Source organism: Halichondria panicea, chromosome 11 (assembly GCF_963675165.1).
Source record: "Halichondria panicea chromosome 11, odHalPani1.1, whole genome shotgun sequence".
Taxonomy (NCBI): Eukaryota; Metazoa; Porifera; class Demospongiae; order Suberitida; family Halichondriidae; genus Halichondria; species Halichondria panicea.
In genome coordinates, this window is record NC_087387.1 from 4,326 (window position 1) to 20,799 (window position 16,474).

The 16,474-nt window shown below is 45.1% G+C and overlaps 2 protein-coding genes and 2 long non-coding RNA genes across 11 annotated transcripts; 1 reads left to right on the forward strand and 3 right to left on the reverse strand.

Moving 5' to 3' along the window:
- Positions 1-274: 274 nt before the first annotated feature.
- LOC135344499 (uncharacterized) lies at positions 275-1,733 on the reverse strand. The gene is made up of 2 exons (XR_010397462.1): positions 1,442-1,733; positions 275-306 (listed from the first exon to the last, which is right to left on the reverse strand). It is a non-coding gene; the product is annotated as an uncharacterized LOC135344499 (long non-coding RNA).
- A 4,332-nt stretch (positions 1,734-6,065) lies between these two features.
- Positions 6,066-11,162, reverse strand: LOC135343914 (uncharacterized). Of its 8 annotated transcripts, XR_010397267.1 has the most exons (9): positions 11,113-11,155; positions 10,983-11,052; positions 10,653-10,740; positions 10,198-10,272; positions 9,936-10,098; positions 8,533-9,575; positions 7,322-8,416; positions 7,144-7,205; positions 6,066-6,345 (listed from the first exon to the last, which is right to left on the reverse strand). It is a non-coding gene; the product is annotated as an uncharacterized LOC135343914 (long non-coding RNA). The 8 variants fall into 8 exon arrangements; XR_010397263.1 differs by having other exon boundaries at positions 6,746-7,205; positions 8,533-10,098; positions 11,113-11,162; XR_010397266.1 differs by having other exon boundaries at positions 6,746-7,205; positions 7,304-8,416; positions 8,533-10,098; positions 11,113-11,162.
- An 87-nt stretch (positions 11,163-11,249) lies between these two features.
- LOC135343912 (inositol 1,4,5-triphosphate receptor associated 2-like) lies at positions 11,250-15,507 on the forward strand. Its single transcript, XM_064540941.1, has 12 exons — positions 11,250-11,411; positions 11,708-11,914; positions 12,038-12,202; positions 12,255-12,352; positions 12,414-12,572; positions 12,626-12,947; positions 13,376-13,624; positions 13,857-14,025; positions 14,529-14,635; positions 14,684-15,051; positions 15,109-15,150; positions 15,213-15,507. The coding sequence occupies exons 1-12, from the start codon at positions 11,376-11,378 to the stop codon at positions 15,418-15,420; spliced, it is 2,130 nt and encodes a 709-aa protein (XP_064397011.1). The 5' UTR covers positions 11,250-11,375; the 3' UTR covers positions 15,421-15,507.
- Positions 15,462-16,458, reverse strand: LOC135343913 (uncharacterized). The gene is made up of 4 exons (XM_064540942.1): positions 16,149-16,458; positions 15,895-16,099; positions 15,695-15,828; positions 15,462-15,625 (listed from the first exon to the last, which is right to left on the reverse strand). The coding sequence occupies exons 1-4, from the start codon at positions 16,365-16,367 to the stop codon at positions 15,557-15,559; spliced, it is 627 nt and encodes a 208-aa protein (XP_064397012.1). The 5' UTR covers positions 16,368-16,458; the 3' UTR covers positions 15,462-15,556.
- Positions 16,459-16,474: the final 16 nt, after the last annotated feature.

The window sequence follows — 16,474 nt, forward strand, 5'->3', positions numbered from 1 at the left end:
CCCCGTCAGAAGCTGGCTAAACCAGCAAATGAAATATTGCACACTATTTAAACACGGGCTTGCCTAATTTTTTTAGATAGCAGGCAAAACCAGCAAATAAATTATTGCACACTATAATGATGCTAGTCATCTTAATTGTATGTACAGCATGATATGTTTTACCTCCTTCTTTTTTAATTGTCTCGAATGAGCAAAAACATAATCACACTATTTACGACTAACGTTTGGCCTGGAGTCTCCTCTTGATACTTGGTGTTTCTTGATACTTGGCGTCTTTGATGTCTCTTAATATTCTGATGCTCTTGTCTGTAAGAAAAAAAATACTGATTTAACTTAAGAATTTTATTTACCTAAAAAAAAGTGTTAGCTGTTTTTGAACTTAATACACGTGCCAGGAGAAGAATCGAGGCTAATTACTACCAGTCTCGATTTCAGGCCGCGACAAAAAATAAAAAGCTGCCATAGCAGGCGGCTTACATACACACAAGCTACAAGCTAAAGCCAGCGCTCAGCTGTAGGAGGCTTGAAGCTGACATTGGGAAGCTGACATTGGTAGGATTGAAGCTGGTAGGCAGCTATACCAACACTTAGACACTGACCTGACACAAGCTACTTCGATCAGGCAATTAAGCTAACACAAAGCCAGTGCTAGCTAACACAAAGCTCTACAAACCTTATAGCTTGGAGCAGTACTGGGTTAGGTAGAGGAGATCTGATGGACATAGAGGCTGCTGGGTTCCTCAGTAGAGTATAGAGAAGGTAGAAGAGAACTTGAGGTAGAGCAGAGGTAGAAGAGGCTGAATAATGAGCTAGACTGCTGGGTTGCTAGTTAAACTAAAATCGTTCTCACTAAGGTTTCTCCAGCATTACCTTACATGGTAGTACATCACATTCCATATTACAGAGTCTTGGCAAGGTTTCTCCAGCATTACCTTACTTGGTAGTACATTACATTCCATATTACAAGAGTTTAAAGGTTCATAACTGTCAACACATTCAGATGACTAATAAAGATTAATGTACTAAATTGCTGTATAAATCATTGAAATTGCGGCACAAGTTCATAATGAATTAGCATACACTCGCTTTGGTTGTTCCACCCTAATTACTGTACACCCCTAGAGAGTACAGAACACAGTGAACAGTAAGGTATCATGTCTCAGAACAACATAGAAGGACATGTGGCATGCTCGGTACGATCATGTAGCTATTCTACTGTCCAATCACCAGTAGGTGTCATTGCGCCCTCTGTTCCGATTTATAAATCCCAGGGTCACAGCTAGTCCCTAAGGCAGGGCCTAGCACAGGCTCTACATCACCCTGAGGCATGATCCCAACTGTACAAAGCTCTAATCAGTACTAACCTAGATACAAAGATAATGGGCCACCTGCCATGCACACAAGCTCAAAGCTATTTTATAATTAACACACAGTAACTTACCCACTGGAATAGGTAGCACTCAATGGAGGTTTCCTCCTGTTCAGATGATGGAGTGGTTGGTTGATCCATTGTATGGTGGTACTCCCTCCGTTGCACATGAAGAGAGAGAGAGGGATAGAATAGTCACCCATACACCACACAGCTACAAGCATAAGCACAGCATACACTCGCCTTGGTTGTACCACCCTAATTACTGTACACCCCTAGAGAGTACAGAACAAGGTAAACAGTAAACAGTTAGGTATCATGTCTCAGAACAATATAGAACCTGTGCCAGGACATGTGGCATGCTCGGTACGATCGGGTCATGACAACGTAGCTATTCTGCCTCATTCCTGTCCAATCACCAGTAAGTGTCATTGCGCCCCCACTGGGCAGTATTGCTCTGTTCCGATTTCTAAATCCCATGCCTTGAGGGCTACCGATACCGCAACGCGATGGCAGGATCCCAAAAGCAAGGAATCTAGAAATCGAACAGAGGCTATACTGTCAAGTTTTCCCAAAGGTAAGGATCGCTCAAGACGCTTGACTTGCTGATCATACAACAGGTCAACAGGGTCACAGCTAGTCCCTAAGGCAGGGCCTAGCACAGGCTCTACATCACCCTGAGGCATGATCCAACTGTACAAAGCTCTAATCAGTACTAACCTAGATACAAACCTAGATACAAAGATAATGGGCCACCTGCCATGCACACAAGCTCAAAGTTATTTTATAATTAACCTTACCCACTGGAATAGTCAATGGAGGTCTCCTCCTGTTCAAGTGGCAGGATGATGGAGTGGTTGGTTGGTCCATTCTATGTGGTACTCCCTCCGTTGCACATGAAGAGAGAGAGAGAGGGATAGAATAGTCACCCATACACCACACAGCTACAAGCATAAGCACAGCATACACTCGTACCACCCTAATTACTGTACACCAGTACAGAACAAGGTAAACAGTAAACAGTTAGGTATCATGTCTCAGAACAATATAAATCCTGTGCCAGGACATGTGGCATGCTCGGTACGATCGGGTCATGACAACGTAGCTATTCTGTTTCATTCCTGTCCAATCACCAGTAAGTGTCATTGCGCCCCCACTGGGCAGTATTGCTCTGTTCCGATTTCTAAATCCCCTGCCTTCAGGGCTACCGATACCGCAACGCGATGGCAGGATCCCAAAAGCAAGGAATCTAGAAATCAAACAGAGGCTATACTGTCAAGTTTTCCCAAAGGTAAGGATCGCTCAAGACGCTCGACTTGCTGATCATACAACAGGTCAACAGGGTCACAGCTAGTCCCTAAGGCAGGGCCTAGCACAGGCTCTACATCACCCTGAGGCATGATCCCAACTGTACAAAGCTCTAATCAGTACTAACCTAGATACAAACCTAGATACAAAGATAATGGGCCACCTGCCATGCACACAAGCTCAAAGTTATTTTATAATTAACCTTACCCACTGGAATAGTCAATGGAGGTCTCCTCCTGTTCAAGTGGCAGGATGATGGAGTGGTTGGTTGGTCCATTCTATGTGGTACTCCCTCCGTTGCACATGAAGAGAGAGAGAGAGGGATAGAATAGTCACCCATACACCACACAGCTACAAGCATAAGCACAGCATACACTCGTACCACCCTAATTACTGTACACCAGTACAGAACAAGGTAAACAGTAAACAGTTAGGTATCATGTCTCAGAACAATATAAATCCTGTGCCAGGACATGTGGCATGCTCGGTACGATCGGGTCATGACAACGTAGCTATTCTGTTTCATTCCTGTCCAATCACCAGTAAGTGTCATTGCGCCCCCACTGGGCAGTATTGCTCTGTTCCGATTTCTAAATCCCCTGCCTTCAGGGCTACCGATACCGCAACGCGATGGCAGGATCCCAAAAGCAAGGAATCTAGAAATCGAACAGAGGCTATACTGTCAAGTTTTCCCAAAGGTAAGGATCGCTCAAGACGCTCGACTTGCTGATCATACAACAGGTCAACAGGGTCACAGCTAGTCCCTAAGGCAGGGCCTAGCACAGGCTCTACATCACCCTGAGGCATGATCCCAACTGTACAAAGCTCTAATCAGTACTAACCTAGATACAAAGATAATGGGCCACCTGCCATGCACACAAGCTCAAAGTTATTTTATAATTAACCTTACCCACTGGAATAGGTAGCACTCAATGGAGGTCTCCTCCTGTTCAAGTGGCAGGATGATGGAGTGGTTGGTTGGTCCATTCTATGGTGGTACTCCCTCCGTTGCATATGAAGAGAGAGAGAGAGGGATAGAATAGTCACCCATACACCACACAGCTACAAGCATAAGCACAGCATACACTCGTACCACCCTAATTACTGTACATCCCTAGAGAGTACAGAACAAGGTAAACAGTAAACAGTTAGGTATCATGTCTCAGAACAATATAAAACCTGTGCCAGGACATGTGGCATGCTCGGTACGATCGGGTCATGACAACGTAGCTAATCTGCTTCATTCCTGTCCAATCACCAGTAAGTGTCATTGCGCCCCCACTGGGCAGTATTGCTCTGTTCCGATTTCTAAATCCCCTGCCTTCAGGGCTACCGATACCGCAACGCGATGGCAGGATCCCAAAAGCAAGGAATCTAGAAATCGAACAGAGGCTATACTGTCAAGTTTTCCCAAAGGTAAGGATCGCTCAAGACGCTCGACTTGCTGATCATACAACAGGTCAACAGGGTCACAGCTAGTCCCTAAGGCAGGGCCTAGCACAGGCTCTACATCACCCTGAGGCATGATCCCAACTGTACAAAGCTCTAATCAGTACTAACCTAGATACAAACCTAGATACAAAGATAATGGGCCACCTGCCATGCACACAAGCTCAAAGTTATTTTATAATTAACACACAGTAACTTACCCACTGGAATAGGTAGCACTCAATGGAGGTCTCCTCCTGTTCAAGTGGCAGGAGTGGTTGGTTGGTCCATTCTATGGTGGTACTCCCTCCGTTGCACATGAAGAGAGAGAGAGAGGGATAGAATAGTCACCCATACACCACACAGCTACAAGCATAAGCACAGCATACACCCTAATTACTGTACACCCCTAGAGAGTACAGAACAAGGTAAACAGTGAACAGTTAGGTATCATGTCTCAGAACAACATAGAATCTGTGCCAGGACATGTGGCATGCTCGGTACGATCGGGTCATGACAACGTAGCTATTCTGCATCATTCCTGTCCAATCACCAGTAAGTGTCATTGCGCCCCCACTGGGCAGTATTGCTCTGTTCCGATTTCTAAATCCCATGCCTTCAGGGCTACCGATACCGCAACGCGATGGCAGGATCCCAAAAGCAAGGAATCTAGAAATCGAACAGAGGCTATACTGTCAAGTTTTCCCAAAGGTAAGGATCGCTCAAGACGCTCGACTTGCTGATCATACAACAGGTCAACAGGGTCACAGCTAGTCCCTAAGGCAGGGCCTAGCACAGGCTCTACATCACTCTGAGGCATGATCCCAACTGTACAAAGCTCTAATCAGTACTAACCTAGATACAAAGATAATGGGCCACCTGCCATGCACACAAGCTCAAAGTTATTTTATAATTAACACACAGTAACTTACCCACTGGAATAGGTAGGAGGTCTCCTCCTGTTCAAGTGGCAGGATGATGGAGTGGTTGGTTGGTCCATTCTATGGTGGTACTCCCTCCGTTGCACATGAAGAGAGAGAGAGAGATAGAATAGTCACCCATACACCACACAGCATACACTCGCCTTGGTGGTTGTACCACCCTAATTACTGTACACCCCTAGAGAGTACAGAACAAGGTAAACAGTAAACAGTTAGGTATCATGTCTCAGAACAACATAGAACCTGTGCCAGGACATGTGGCATGCTCGGTACGATCGGGTCATGACAACGTAGCTATTCTGCCTCATTCCTGTCCAATCACCATTAAGTATCATTGCGCCCCCACTGGGCAGTATTGCTCTGTTCCGATTTCTAAATCCCATGCCTTCAGGGCTACCGATACCGCAACGCGATGGCAGAATCCCAAAAACAAGGAATCTAGAAATCGAACAGAGGCTATACTGTCAAGTTTTCCCAAAGGTAAGGATCGCTCAAGACGCTCGACTTGCTGATCATACAACAGGTCAACAGAGTCACAGCTAGTCCCTAAGGCAGGGCCTAGCACAGGCTCTACATCACCCTGAGGCATGATCCCAACTGTACAACGCTCTAATCAGTACTAACCTAGATACAAAGATAATCCATGCACACAAGCTCAAAGCTATTTAATAAATAATATTAACACACAGTAACTTACCCACTGGAATAGGTAGCACTCTCTCCTCCTGTTCAAGTGGCAGGATGATGGAGTGGTTGGTTGGTCCATTGTATGGTGGTACTCCCTCCGTTGCAGAGAGAGGGATAGAGTAGCCATCATGCTGCCATACACGTACACAGCTACAAGCATATTTAAAGCGCAGCACTCATAGTAAGTGGGCGGGGCTATTCTTTGGGACAAAGGGCGACTCATTCATGAGACTACTATATCATATGCAGGCATGCATGTGGGACAAAGGACGACTCATTCATGAGACTACTATCATGCAGGCATGCATGATTCCGCTATAATTAATGATTAATTAATGGCAAAATTATTTTTATTATATTAATGGCAAAAATGCAGTTAGGTGTCTATTATTGTGTGTCAGTCTCTTAGTTGTCCTGCGAGTGTCCATAATTATTCAATCCATGGGCAAGGGAGGGCAGCAAATTGTATCATGATCGTAATAAAAAGGCGTATTACATGGTATAGTAGAGTCTGTCCCGGGTGGTGTGCTGTCCTAGCTGGTAGTAGGTAGGTCTTGTAGTGTTGGTTAGTTGGTGATGCTGGCTCTTAGTAGAACTTGCTGCTCCCTCCGACTAGGTGTGGGGATAAAGACACGGATGATGTGTGTACTGTACACAAAAACACAGCATGTACGACACAATGCATGGGTGGAGGTGTGGTCAAGAGGGTTACCATGTATGGGGGTGTGACCACATATCAGTACAGTGAGTGGGGGTGTGGCCCCATATATACAGGATGTGCAGGTACAATGTGTGGATAGAGGTGTGGTCTGCACTGATAATAATGAAGTGATTCCGTATGACCAGGTGAAAAACATAAAACAACCAAACCGACAATATACTAGACTATAGAATGAACTAAGAATGAACTAAGAATAAGCTTAGCCTGCGTAAGCAAGTTGAAGGAAGAAGCTGAGCAGAACAGAAACCGATCCAAACAGTGGCATACATTAATTTAGTGTAATAATTATACAGAATAACTTCTCCTGCATTGGTCCATCAGAGCAGTGGAGCCGCCATCATCAGATCATTGCCACCATGGGAGTCCTCTCTATACAAACTTACACACTTCACACTTCATGTAATAAAAATGGAAGACACTCCCACGCACCATGCAAAGCTATGGTTTCCTGGCATTGAAATGTGAACAACTATACAACATTTCTCGAGGGCTCAAATAATGAACTTTCCCGCTACACAGTAGTAGAGGTCAATGCATAAGTGGAGTTAACTACCTAATGCTGGTACAATAATAAAATACAATTTCTTAAGCCAAGAGTAGAAGAAATGTTTTAAACTGGCTAGTGATTGAAGGCAATTGCATCTGACCCAAAACAGAGAAGGTACCGTACAATAATTATCAGACTATACCTTGTGTGGCCGACTCCCTTTGTTTAGAGTAGCCTTTCCTGTCAGAAAATCACATACACTGCCTGCAGATTGAGTGATGAAGAAAGGGGAGCTCAAGATGCTACTCTACAGTCAATTACTGATAATGTTACGAAATGTACAAGCAACAGAATATTCGTACATGATACAGTAACTGGACCTTTGGTGTCTATCATTGTGTGTCAGTCTCTTAGTTGTCCTGCGAGTGTCCATAATTATTCAATCCATTGGCGAGGGAGGGCAGCAAATTGTATCATGATCGTAATACAAAGGCGTATTACATGGGTATAGTAGAGTCTGTCCCGGGTGGTGTGCTGTCCTAGCTGGTAGTAGGTAGGTCTTGTAGAGTGTTGGTTAGTGGGTGATGCTGGCTCTTAGTAGAACTTGCTGCTCCCTCCGACTAGGTGTGGGGATAAAGACACGGATGATGTGTGTACTGTACACAAAAACACAGCATAGGATTGGGGTGTGGTCAAGAGGGTTACCATGTATGGGGGTGTGACCACATATCAGTACAGTGAGTGGGGGTGTGGCCCCATATATACAGGATGTGCAGGTACAATGTGTGGATAGAGGTGTGGTCTGCACTGTATAAAAATTAATGAAGTGATTCCGTATGACCAGGTGAAAAACATTTAACAACCAAACCGACAATAATACTAGACTATAGAATGAACTAAGAATGAACTAATTAAGAATAAGCTTAGCCTGCGTAAGCAAGTTGGAGGAAGAAGCTGAGCAGAACAGAAACCGATCCAAACAGTGGCATACATTAATTTAGTGTAATAATTATACAGAATAACTTCTCCTGCATTGGTCCATCAGAGCAGTGGAGCCATCATCAGATCATTGCCACCATGGGAGTCCTCTCTGTACAAACTTACAACACACTTCACACTTCATGTAATATAAATGGAAGACACTCCCACGCACCATGCAAAGCTATGGTTTCCTGGCATTGAAATGTGAACAACTATACAACATTTCTCGAGGGCTCAAATAATGAACTTTCCCGCTACACAGTAGTAGAGGTCAATGCATAAGTGGAGTTAACTACCTAATGCTGGTACAATAATAAAATACAATTTCTTAAGCCAAGAGTAGAAGAAATGTTTTAAACTGGCTAGTGATTGAAGGCAATTGCATCTGACCCAAAACAGAGAAGGTACCGTACAATAATTATCAGACTATACCTTGTGTGGCCGACTCCCTTTGTTTAGAGTAGCCTTTCCTGTCAGAAAATCACATACACTGCCTGCAGATTGAGTGATGAAGAAAGGGGAGCTCAAGATGCTACTCTACAGTCAATTACTGATAATGTTACGAAATGTACAAGCAACAGAATATTCGTACATGATACAGTAACTGGACCTTTGGTGTCTATTATTGTGTGTCAGTCTCTTAGTTGTCCTGCGAGTGTCCATAATTATTCAATCCATTGGCGAGGGAGGGCAGCAAATTGTATCATGATCGTAATACAAAGGCGTATTACATGGGTATAGTAGAGTCTGTCCCGGGTGGTGTGCTGTCCTAGCTGGTAGTAGGTAGGTCTTGTAGAGTGTTGGTTAGTGGGTGATACTGGCTCTTAGTAGAACTTGCTGCTCCCTCCGACTAGGTGTGGGGATAAAGACACGGATGATGTGTGTACTGTACACAAAAACACAGAATAGGATTGGGGTGTGGTCAAGAGGGTTACCATGTATGGGGGTGTGACCACATATCAGTACAGTGAGTGGGGGTGTGGCCCCATATATACAGGATGTGCAGGTACAATGTGTGGATAGAGGTGTGGTCTGCACTGTATAAAAATTAATGAAGTGATTCCGTATGACCAGGTGAAAAACATAAAACAACCAAACCGACAATATACTAGACTATAGAATGAACTAAGAATGAACTAATTAAGAATAAGCTTAGCCTGCGTAAGCAAGTTGGAGGAAGAAGCTGAGCAGAACAGAAACCGATCCAAACAGTGGCATACATTAATTTAGTGTAATAATTATACAGAATAACTTCTCCTGCATTGGTCCATCAGAGCAGTGGAGCCATCATCAGATCATTGCCACCATGGGAGTCCTCTCTGTACAAACTTACAACACACTTCACACTTCATGTAATATAAATGGAAGACACTCCCACGCACCATGCAAAGCTATGGTTTCCTGGCATTGAAATGTGAACAACTATACAACATTTCTCGAGGGCTCAAATAACAAACTTTCCCGCTACACGGTAGTAGAGGTCAATGCTGGTACATACAATTCTTAAGCCCAGAGTAGAAGAAATGTTTTAACTGGCTAGTGATTCAAGGCAATTGCATCTGACCCAAAACAGAGAAGATCATCTAAGTACCGTACAATAATTATTAGACTATACCTTGTGTGGCCGACTCCCTCTGTTTAGAGTAGCCTTTCCTGTCAGAAAATTACATACACTGCTGAGTGATGAAGAAAGGGGAGCTCAAGATGCTACTCTACAGTCAATTACTGATAATGCTACGAAATGTACAAGCAACAGAATATTCATACATGATACAGTAACTGGCCCTTTGTCTCTCAGAGGTGGGTCCACTCCACTCCATCCCCCGCCTACTCAATGTTGCACCATCCATACACCCATATAAATTCAGTACCGTATTAAAATATGGAATACAGCAGATAATTGTATAGTAAGTAATGTATTATATAATCTTGTGCAGGGCTAAATACCAAAGGAAGTAACAGATAGTACCCTACATCACTATGCATGGGACAATACATAATTATTATACTGACCCTTTCCTGTCGTATCTTGTAGTGCTCTTATATATACGTACGTCAGCAGCCATTCAGAGATAAAAATTAAGAGTGGGGCGTCCCCCATAAAAGATGAAATGACAATAAAATTATGAGAGTGATTGAATGCTGAATCCTGTGCTGTGCAGCGTTGAGTAGTTATCTGTGAGTAAGACATGAGAGAACAATATAAGGACAGAGCTACTTTGGCTGTCACTATTAATATCACCTTGCTAGCTATAGGGTACAGTATAGCACTCACCAAAAGATGACCGACGTACAAGGAGACAGCCGGCGCGGCAGGTACACCTCGTCTTGCTCTCTCTTTGTCTCGTGGCTGCAAATGACATGTGCTCTATCATGACATGCGTGACAACGAAGTATATTCATTATGTACCGTAAGATGGTAAGATGGGCTAGGCAGCCATAAGATAGAATCCCAAAAGCAAGGAATCTAGAAATCGAACAGAGGCTATACTGTCAAGTTTTCCCAAAGGTAAGGATCGCTTAAGACGCTCGACTTGCTAATCATACAACAGGTCAACAGAGTCACAGCTAGTCTGTAAGGCAGGGCCTAGCACAGGCTCTACATCACCCTGAGGCATGATCCCAACTGTACAAAGCTCTAATCAGTGCTAACCTAGATACAAAGATAATGGGCCACCTGCCATGCACACAAGCTCAAAGTTATTTAATAATTAACAAACAGTAACTTGCCCACTGGAACAGCAGGATGATGGAGTGGTTGGTTGGTCCCTCCGTTGCACATGAAGAGAGATAGAATAGTCACCCATACACCACACAGCTACAAGCATAAGCACAGCATAAGCACAGTCGCCTTGGTTGTACCACCCTAATTACTGTACACCAGTACAGAACAAGGTAACTAGTGAACAGTAAGGTATCATGTCTCAGAGCAACATAGAACCTGTGCCGGCACAATATAAGGACAGTATACACAGAGCTACTTTAACACAAGGCTGTCACTATTAATATCCAACTAGAGTCTACCACCTTGCTAGCTATAGGGTACAGTATAGCACTCACCAAAAGATGACCGACGTACAAGGAGACAGCCGGCAGGTACACCTCGTCTTGCTCTCTCTTTGTCTCGTGGCTGCAAATGACATGTGCTCTATCATGACATGCGTGACAACAAAGTATATTCATTATGTACCGTAAGATGGTAAGATAGGCTAGGCAGCCATAAGATAGAAGCCAAAAAATTGATATAAATTATTTCAGGACCACGCCCCAGAAACGGAGACAGAAACCACGCCTTTTTGATATAAAAAGGGGTGGTTTTTACTCAACATTATTTTATAGGGCGTGGTCTCAGTTGTCAACGGGAGACGCCATGTGTATGTATGTGTATCTTCTGTACTAAAGCTATGATTACATCCCCGGCCGAGTGGAGGAGACACAACTGACCTGCAAGACATGGCTTCTAATGATATGGGTGGTCAGGAGGAGAGGGTGAGAGTAGACACACACACACACCATACATATACATAGTAGGCACACACACACACACACACACACACACACACACACACACACACACACACACACACTAATTAGTCCCTGTGTACCCCCCCCACACACACACTAATTAGTCCCTGTGTACCCCCACACACACACACACACACACTAATTAGTCCCTGTGTACCCCCCACACACACACACACACACACACACATTAATTAGTCCCTGTGTACCCCCCACACACCACACACCACACACACACTCATTCACATGCACTGTACCTACAGACGCTGGACGGGGAGGACTCTAGTGATTCAAGCTCTCCTGAACCCAACAGTAGCAGTAGTGAGGAAGCCATCTTCTCTCTGCTCTTCCAGCAATGTGAGAGCGATGCTTCTGGACTAGTACAGGTGGACCAGTTGGTAGAGTTCATACGCTCAGTGCAGATGGGAACAGGTCACTCAGGTGATCAAGTGTTTGACTCTCACAGTGATGTAAGTAGACCCCCCACCCCTGTGTGTGCCCCACCCCCTGTATATATGTCCCACTGTGTGTGTAGACCCCCCACCCCCTGTGTGTGCACTCCACTGTGCTGACTGGATGGTGTTTTGGTGCAGGTCTCCAAGCTTCAATACAACCTTCACCTTCTTAAGGCAATGCTTGAATGCAATGCAGTGGATGGGCTAGTAGATCAAAGCACTTATTCTCACATCATCAAGATGTGGGTCAAGGATGTAAGGGTGAGGAGCCACTCCTCACCACCACCCTCTCCCCCTCTTGAGGTGTTATAATGATAATTATATAATGTATACCTGTTATAACTGTACTGCTCAGGTGTCCCAGCTCTCAGACTCTGAGGCAGCTACTGGAGATTGGTCATATTCTGAGCACAGCTTGGAAGCCAGTGGTGGGCACTCCTCTCAGCACTCACTGTAAGACCACCCACCACTATATGGGGGACCTCCCACCACTATATACATATCCCTACTCTAGTGATCGGCTGGAGCTCATGAATTCTGTGGCAGACCTTCGACTCGAGAACAAGCGTTTGTCAGAGAGGAACACAGCTCTGCAGGTCCAGATGGAAGGCAGTGAGGAGAACCTTAAGCAACTACAATCTCAGAATGAGACACTAAAACAGGACATCAAAACGTGAGCAATAACAATGTGTGTATAATTATTATGCACTTGTGATGTGTGTGTAGTGTCCAATCAACTCTCTGCCACCTAAATGACCTGGAGACTGACAATGCTACTTTGTCGGGATTGGCTGAGAACATGCGGGCTCAGGTAGAGATGCTTGGTTCCCGAGTGGGGGAGCTGGAGAGAGAGCTGTGTGATGCACAAGAAGAGCTCTCAATAATGGCCACTCAACTCGCCAATGGCGATGTGGACAAAGAGGCAGTACAGGAAGACAACAGAGAACTGCAGCTACTCCTGGAGGAAAGAGAGCAGGTCTTGAGGCAGCAAGAGACTAAGCAATCTCAACTGGAGGCTCAGCTGAATGAGTTACAACACAATCATTCAGTAAGTGTGTACACAGTAGTACCAATACGCCCTTGGTGGTAGTACCACTCTAGCTACTCATTGTGGGTTGGCTAAGTCCCCCAGTGGACCACATGTGTGCTGTGCTGGTTGCATGCACCCCAGTGGACCACATGTGTGCTATGCTGGTTGCACCCCAGTGGACCACATGTGTGCTATGCTGGTTGCACCCCAGTGGACCACATGTGTGCTATGCTGGTTGCACCCCAGTGGACCACATGTGTGCTATGTTGGTTGCACCCCAGTGGACCACACGTGTGCTATGCTGGTTGCACCCCAGTGGACCACATGTGTGCTATGCTGGTTGCACCCCAGTGGACCACATGTGTGCTATGCTGGTTGCACCCCAGTGGACCACATGTGTGCTATGCTGGTTGCAAAGTGAATTATTATCTCAACATACACTTTAGGAGTTGTCTCAAACCATTGCTGATTTGAACGAGGCGAATGAGAACTTACGTACTGAGAATGCAGACTTACAAGCACAGGACCCCCCACTGAGCAAGCCTTTGTTTCCTCTCTCCAGTACCCCCCACAAAGCCCCCTCTTGGCATGATGAGTTATCAGCACATGACTCACTTATCAAGGGAGGCTCTCCCATCAGAGCAGACAATGGAAGAATGGATTCTGAGTCCTTTAGCAAGCTCCTCCAGGAAACTGTCAGTCCAGTATCTGTGTGTGTGTGTGTGTGTGTGTTGCACTCACTCTATATCCACTGTACCACACTATGTAAACTACACACTTGAGGTCAATAATTAGTCCAGCATTTCTGCTTTTTGCTTTTAATAATGCCATTAGGCAGCACAAGTAAAGCGTTCATGATACTCTGTGTTGCTTGCAGCATACCCAGTGATGTGCATACCCAGTGATGTGTTCATATGTTGTTTGCAGAGTATCAAGTTCAACAGCACCACCAACAAGATGGTGAGTGAACTAAGTGACCTCATTAATCAGCCAAGTCCTGTATCAAGTCGTCGTGGCAATGGTGACACACACACACTGACATGTGCTGAGAGGCTGAATGAAAGGAGCTTCCAAGCATTTGAGTCAAAGCTGTCAGGTAAGTGTGTGTGTGTGTGTGTGTGTGTGTGTGTGTGTGTGTGTGTGTGTGTGTGTGTGTGTGTGTGTGTGTGTGTGTGTGTGTGTGTGTGTGTGTGTGTGTGTGTGTGTGTGTGTGTGTGTGTGTGTGTGTGTGTGTGTGTGTGTGTGTGTGTGTGTGTGTGTGTGTGTGTGTGTGTGTGTGTGTGTGTGTGTGTGTGTGTGTGTGTGTGTGTGTGTGTGTGTGTGTGTGTGTGTGTGTGTGTGTGTGTGTGTGTGTGTGTGTGTGTGTGTGTGTGTGTGTGTGTGTGTGTGTGTGTGTGTGTGTGTGTGTGTGTGTGTGTGTGTGTGTGTGTGTGTGTGTGTGTGTGTGTGTGTGTGTGTGTGTGTGTGTGTGTGTGTGTGTGTGTGTGTGTGTGTGTGTGTGTGTGGGTGGGTGGGTGGGTGTGTGTGTGTGTGTGTGCATGCGTGTGCCTCATCCTCGTGTACAGTGTGTAAAGTGTTTTCCTCTGTGTGTGTGTGTAGATATCCTTCGTCAGAAGAAACAACTACAGAATGAGAATATTGAATTGTTGGCTACAGTTGAAGACCTCAAAGCCAAACTAGCAGAATTAGACCATGTGTCTGGTGTGGTAGGTAGTGCTTGTGTTATCCAGTCAATCCACTGTATTGTCTTGCAGGAGGTGTTGAGTCAAGAGGTGGCCACACAAGTATCTCCTAGTCCCACTGATGAGAGTGCTGTGCAGACAGATCCAACCCAAGACACCAGCCTGTACCAACCATCTAGTCCTCAGGCCCAAGACACCAGCCTGTACCAACAAGCTAGTCCTCAGGCCCAAGAGTTCTTACATGTTCACGAGACTCTTCAGTTGGAATTCCCCGTTCCCAAGGCAACACTCTCTCGTTCCACTCTCACACAGCACAGCATTGAAGCAGTGGACTTTGACCCCAGACAAACTCTGGTAGAAGAACAGGATACTAGTCACATGACTTTGGTACGTACAAGGATGGAGGAGCTGGCCGGTCACTGTGGTCAGTTGGAGATGAGGTGAGTTAGAAACTAAGTGTACTATTGATACTATACTAACATGTTTGTTTGTTACAGAGCTGCCCATTTGGAAAGAACCAAGCAATCCTCTTGTAGTTGGTAGGTTCCCTCCTACCTACCAAGCGTGCATGTGATTAATTGTAATGTATTATTATGTGCAGGATTGGTAGTGCTGTGGTGCAGATACTGAAGGCAGTCACATTTACCCTCTGTCTGAGTCTACTGGTGATGCTATTGCTACTGGCAATTGTCATGTGCTATGACCAACTGAGTGTGTGTGGGCCCTACTGCAGACACTCCCCCCTGGGTGTCTTGTATTCAACCCTCAACCCACACTTTCACTACAGGAGTTTGAACAAACCTATTTGACTGTATCATACATAATTAGTAGCTCTTTATAATCACTGACACTCATCACATGTATTTCATTGTAAAAATTTGGTTCTTTAAAAATCATTAATATAATTATAATAAAAGTCACAGCTACAGCTAGCTGTTACCAAGTTCATACAGAGGTGCCTTCGATGGGTACAGTATCTAGAACAACTCCAGGAACCTCATCACCAAAGTGTGCCTGCATGTAACGACAATTAATACATAAACATAAAAAGTAAATTGTAATGAAAATTGTTAATTTAGTTACCATCCCTCCATGATCATTGATCCAGGATTCCAACCTCAGATCTTGGAGAGCCTCTCCAGCAAAACCATTGACAAGATTCTCTCTGGTACTCTCTGCACCTTGGGCACGCAACTCATGAATCACTCCAAACATACCTAATGCATGCATGGGGTGGTCAGGGGTAAAGAACAGGTGGGGGGTGGGGGGTATGAAATGTTTACCCATGAATACCACAGATGCTTGTTCCCATCCACTGTGCAGATGTCGGGAGCAGCTACTCAGAACTTTGCGACAAATTTCACTAAACTGGTCTGCTCCAAGCTGATAAATGGATGCTGGCTTGAGTTGATCAAACAATGCTTGTTGTAGCTCCTTCTGGACTGTCTCATCAATTCTATCTCCTATCATCTTGAGTCGTTGTGCTATCTACAGGGGACAATGAGGACAAGTTAGTAGTTACTACACAAAGGCTTACAGTGAAAGCTGCCGTGGTGGGTGGTGGTGGTCCCCCGGCCCCTGCTACAGTGTCAGAGTCCGGGGCCACACGCCGGCCAGACGCTGGCGAGCGAGCTTCCTGCCCCATCTCTGGCTCTGTAGAGGCCTCACTACTGTAGCACAGGTTCACATACTCAAAAGCGATCTCTCGAGTCTCGTTCAGGAAAGACCGTCCACTGTCCACAACTACACTCGCCATGACTCACTTGCATGCTATAGATATAGTGACTCTGGATATATGATATGATATGCAGCGCATATGGACATTAATTAACTCGGGAAAGATGGGCGTGGTCATTGTGCAAT